We start from the raw sequence: 5132 nt of genomic DNA on the forward strand, positions 1-5132 counted from the left end.
TAAAATATACGAAGCCCATTATACCCATCATGACTACCCGTCTGATAAGGGTACACCAGGCACATGCATCACAACCATATATGCGTGACCTGGTGATCACATATCAAGATAAACAGTGCATGACCTCGTAGGTGGGGCCCAGTTAGAATTTTCTTCAGGTTGAGTAGCCCATCCTGCTCAAAAGGTCCCTGAATAAGGTTTGTTTAAGGATGTTGAATGAAACACCCATGTTTCCAAAGGTGAATTATCCAAACCCCAAAGAATTCCTCTCAATACATGGCTATGATGCTCCCCAAATACTTCTGCTCATGATCAGAGATGCACATATTGTCAACCAACAAGGGACATGTTCAACTGGTTAAAATCAAACGACTGACAAGCAAATCTGTGGTATTAAGCAGAATATTTGCTGTAGCCCATCTTTTATACCAAGACAAAACAATGTACATGATAACACTTCCAATCAATTAAGATCAACAGCCATGAGAGCCACTGCCTGGTATTGCATCTGGGCATGGTACTGCATCCGGGCATGGCACTGAGCTGACAGAATCCTTAATACATCGGGCAAAATGCTTAGTGGTATTTTGCCGATCTTTATATTCTGAGTTCAAATTCCTTCAAGGTCGACTTTGCCTTTCATCCTTTTGGGGTTGATAAAATAAGTACCAGTTGTGTTATGGGGTTGATGTAATCAAGTATCCCTTTCTCTCACGTCTCAGGCCTTGTGCCTATAGTAGAAAGTATTATTATTATTAAGGCAGTGAGCTGGCAGCATCATTAGCACACCATGCTTAGTGGTATTTTGCCTGTTTTTATATTCTAAGTTCAGATTCCGCTGAGGTCGACTTCACCTGTCATCCTTTCAGGATCAATAAAATAAATACCAGTCAAATATTGGGGTCAGTGTGATCAACTCCCCCACCAAATTGCAGCCCTTGTCTCTATAGCAGAAAGGATTATTATTATTATTATTATTATTATTATTATTATTATTATTATTATTATTATTATTATTATTTTGTATTTGTTTGGTGTCAGCACAGGCCATTCTGAGATGAGATGGTCTATTGTTTCATCAAATGTGTTACAAAATCTGTATTTAGGGTTAGAACCATTTTGAAGAATGTTAGCCAGGTAGTTTTTGGTAAGCAAGCTGTGATCTTGTGCCGCCAATATGAAAGCTTCAGTCTCTGCTTTCAGTCCTGAGCTTCTCAGCCACTGATGGATTGTTGCTTGGTCAACATCAACATTTTGGCTTCGATGTATGTACTGTGCATGCAGAGGCTTCTGTCTCCACTATTCTTCAATTTGTTTCTGCCCATTCTTTATTGCAGTCTGTTTGATCTGTTTTGCTTGTTTGGTGACAGTGGTTTCAGGTTCTTCATCTAATTCAGGGGTTGATGCTGGGTTCCCTTGCAAATTTGCAAGCTTCCTTGACAATAAAATGTGATTTTTTACTGCTTTCCTGTTTGTACACAAGCCACAGCATCCACTTTACTGTACTAGATAAGTACTTGTTCATTGCTATTGTGGAGGTCTTATAACACAGTTCTGCCTGCATCATTCCTCTTCACCCTTTACTTCTAGGTAGGTACAGATGATCAATGTCTGCTTTTGAGTGGTGCATGTTCTTAGATGTTAGTAGTTTTCTTGTCTTCTTGTATAGGCGTTGAAGCTCTGTAGGATTCCAGTTAATGATGTCAAAACTGTATTGGACTACTGAAAGTGCCAGGGGGTTAATGGCTTCGATGCGATTTTTGGAGTTCAGTTTTTAGTATGAGTCTTACTCTCCTGTAATACTCCTTTCATATTTTTCCTTCATAGTAGTATGCTGTATACCATATCCTTCATTGGCACAAGAAATGGCTACACATGTGCAAATGGAAAAGTGCTTGCCTGAAATACATGCAGATATAGATTTATTACTTGGACCTGACAATTCAACACCATAAAGTATAATTTCTGAACAAAACCCTCACAGTAAATCATTTCATTGTCTTCTAGAGGAATGAAGAATTTGTCCTCTTTCCCATATATTTTGAAAGATGGAAAATGAAGGTGAAAATATCTGGTGTGCTACTAGATCTGGGTATCTGGTGGGTTGTGGAGGTGCAATGTCCCAGTGGTTAGGGCAGCGGACTCGCGGTCATAGGATCGCGGTTTCGATTCCCAGACCGGGTGTTGTGTGTGTTTATTGAGCGAAAACACCTAAAGCTCCACGAGGCTCCGGCAGGAGATGGTGTCGAACCCTGCTGTATTCTTTCACCACAACTTTCTCTCACTCTTACTTCCTGTTTCTGTTGTGCCTGTAATTCAAAGGGTCAGCCTTGTCACACTGTGTCACGCTGAATATCCCTGAGAACTATGTTAAGGGTACACATGTCTGTGGAGTGCTCAGCCACTTGCATGTTAATTTCATGAGCAGGCTGTTCCATTGATCGGATCAACTGGAACCCTTGACGTCGTAAGCGACGGAGTGCCAGCATCTGGTGGGTTGTAATGTGTATTATGTTGAAAGGGAGTGACAGCCTGGATGTAAAAAAATTATAGACAGAAAAATTGGTCCAGAATAGGAATGGAAGTCCTATTACAGGTGAAACCAGAACACTTGAAAAAGATCCTAGATCTATTGCAACTGCTAAATGGGGTAAAACTCCATGTTATGGTAGAAGGTAGATGACCCAAGTGTTATATATATATGTAATGATGCCAACCACCTGAAAGCCTTCTGCCTACAACAGAATGTGAAAGTATGAAGGCCCCCATTGTTTGTGATGCCACAAATACAACTACAACAACAACAGCCAACTATACCAGCAGGAACAGTACCAGAAACAATAACAACAATTACAAAACTTCTATCACTACAAGTAGCCACAGCAGTAGCAGCAAATACAAGAAGAAAAGAAGTTCTGATGAAAAGAGCAACAGAACTCCTCATGACATATGCACATATACATATATCTATGCTAGATGGAAATACGTATGTTAGTGTATGTGTTTATCTTTTGGCAATGAAACTGAAGAACTAGATTTTATGAATGAAGTTCCTTGAGATATTTGCTCTGTATTCAGTTATAGACCATCTTTGTGTTATTTTCACATTCAGAAATACAGTGAATTGGTGCTTCGCCAAATTGGTGTACAGCTAACAATGCTTTTTTTCACAGTTTGTAATGTAAAAAAAAATTAAATTAAAAAGTTAGAAAAATACTAATGTTAACCCTTTTTTTTTTCCCTGTATTTCCAGCATGGTCCTCAAGGAATACCCCTGAAGGATCTTCGTGAAGAAATGGTGAACACTGGCATAACATCTCATGTTCCAAAACGTCAGTTTGATAAAATGTTGGCGAAAGCCAACAGTAATAAAGATTCCTTCATAAATTATGAAGAATTTGTAACTTTGGTAAGTTTGTTGATCTTTAAATGGAGAAATGTATACACGCAATACAACTGTGCTTCAATACATTCATGCATATGCAAATGTATGCATGCTTGCTTTTACACACTCAAGTATATGCATATAAGCATACCATACATGTATTCAATTGTACACATTCCAATGTATTTGTTCTGGGGTACAGACTCAAGCACGCACATTCAGGCATGCACTTTCAGCATAAGCATCAAACTTACATTAAGCACACATGAAGCATACACATGAAGCATACAAAGATATATGTAATAAGATGTATGTTCTCATGCATACGTTCTCTGATGCACACATACATATACTCACAGGCTTACATACTTGTGCATACATATTTAGGCATATACTCAAGTGTACATATGCACATGTACATAGTCAGGATTACACATCTTGACCTAGACATAGAGAGACACAGGTTCAGATGTACATCTGCGTTTTCTTCATTGAAATCATCTTAATTGACCTCATAATATGTGAAAAATACATTTTTTCCTGTGAAAAACGGAGTGGGGGTGTTGTGGGGTGGAACCTTGGAAATTCCCCTTTTCAGCCCCGATTTCACTTAAAAAAATTATTTTCAGGGTTTTTATTTTTTTTTTTGTTATCATCTTAGTTGACCTCTTCATATACCACTAACACATTTTTTTCTGTGGAAAACGGAGGGGGTGGGGTGCCCTTGGAAATCCTCTGTCCCCGATTTCAACGTTTTTTTTATGTTATCATCTTAGTTGAGCTCCAAATATACCGCATTTTTCTATGGAAAGCAGAGGTGGGTGGGTATTTTGCACCTTCGAGCATTTCTTTTGTTATCTTAATTAACCTTGTAATACACTGTAAACAAATTTTTGCCATAAATTAATTGATAAAACAAAATTTTGCAGCACATTTTGGCTATGCGGAAGTAATTTACAAAGATTTTAAAGAAACATATCAACCAACTGACCTTAAAATTTAAAATTTGAAAAGTATTTAACTTATCTTATGCAGTTAAAGGGCAGTCTTGTATATCTTCTGTCTCCAGATTTGTGCTTGAATCAATCCTTTATTGGCAATCTGGGAGGGGTGTATATAATTTTGTTGCCTCAATAAAAAAACTGATGCAACAATTTTTTTTTGTTTTCTACAAAAGAAATAAATGAGTACCTGGCCAGGTACTGGTGTAGACAGTTTGAATGAATACCGGGCCTTTTCACCCATTCTTTTAACTCCCGCCAAAAACGTTCGATATTTTGTGTGTGTATGTGTGCATGTGTGGTGTCAACAAAATTTTCTTTGTGGTCTATCATGTAATGCTGATAACTCAATGTGTGTATATCTTTGTAAGTCGCTTAAGAATCACTGTAGATAACTGAGCCAGGTGTGATGTATTTTTGAATCAGTGGAAGCAATGTTGCTTTGTCACGCTTCTGACCAGTCAGAAGAACAACTAAGAGATGATATAGTTCTGCTACAGGTCTGTTACAAATTTCAATAAGTAAAGCTTCCAGATATGAATAAAAGGGTTAATATAAAGATCTCTCGTTAACAAAAAACAAACAAAAAAAAAACCCAGCTTGCTGGGTGTTAACAACTGTGTAGAAAACAAACATGACAAAAATGAATTTGCACAAATGAACCTGGTGGGGTGGGGAGAGCACTTTTGGAAAATTCGTAAGATCCGATTTTTCCATCATAAATTTTGGGAAAATGCATATATATT

The 5132-nt window shown here is 37.8% G+C and overlaps 1 protein-coding gene across 1 annotated transcript in view; it reads left to right on the plus strand.

The window, feature by feature from the left end:
* LOC106881256 (rhomboid-related protein 2) overlaps nt 1-5132 on the plus strand; it is a 113575-nt gene that overhangs the window by 70056 nt on the left and 38387 nt on the right. Inside the window, exon 3 of the mRNA XM_052968234.1 lies at nt 3254-3409. Within this exon, the coding sequence (XP_052824194.1) occupies nt 3254-3409 (156 nt within the window). The remainder of the gene's footprint in view (nt 1-3253; nt 3410-5132) is intronic.

The sequence above is a fragment of the Octopus bimaculoides genome, chromosome 1 (genome assembly GCF_001194135.2).
Source record: "Octopus bimaculoides isolate UCB-OBI-ISO-001 chromosome 1, ASM119413v2, whole genome shotgun sequence".
Lineage (NCBI taxonomy): Eukaryota > Metazoa > Mollusca > Cephalopoda > Octopoda > Octopodidae > Octopus > Octopus bimaculoides.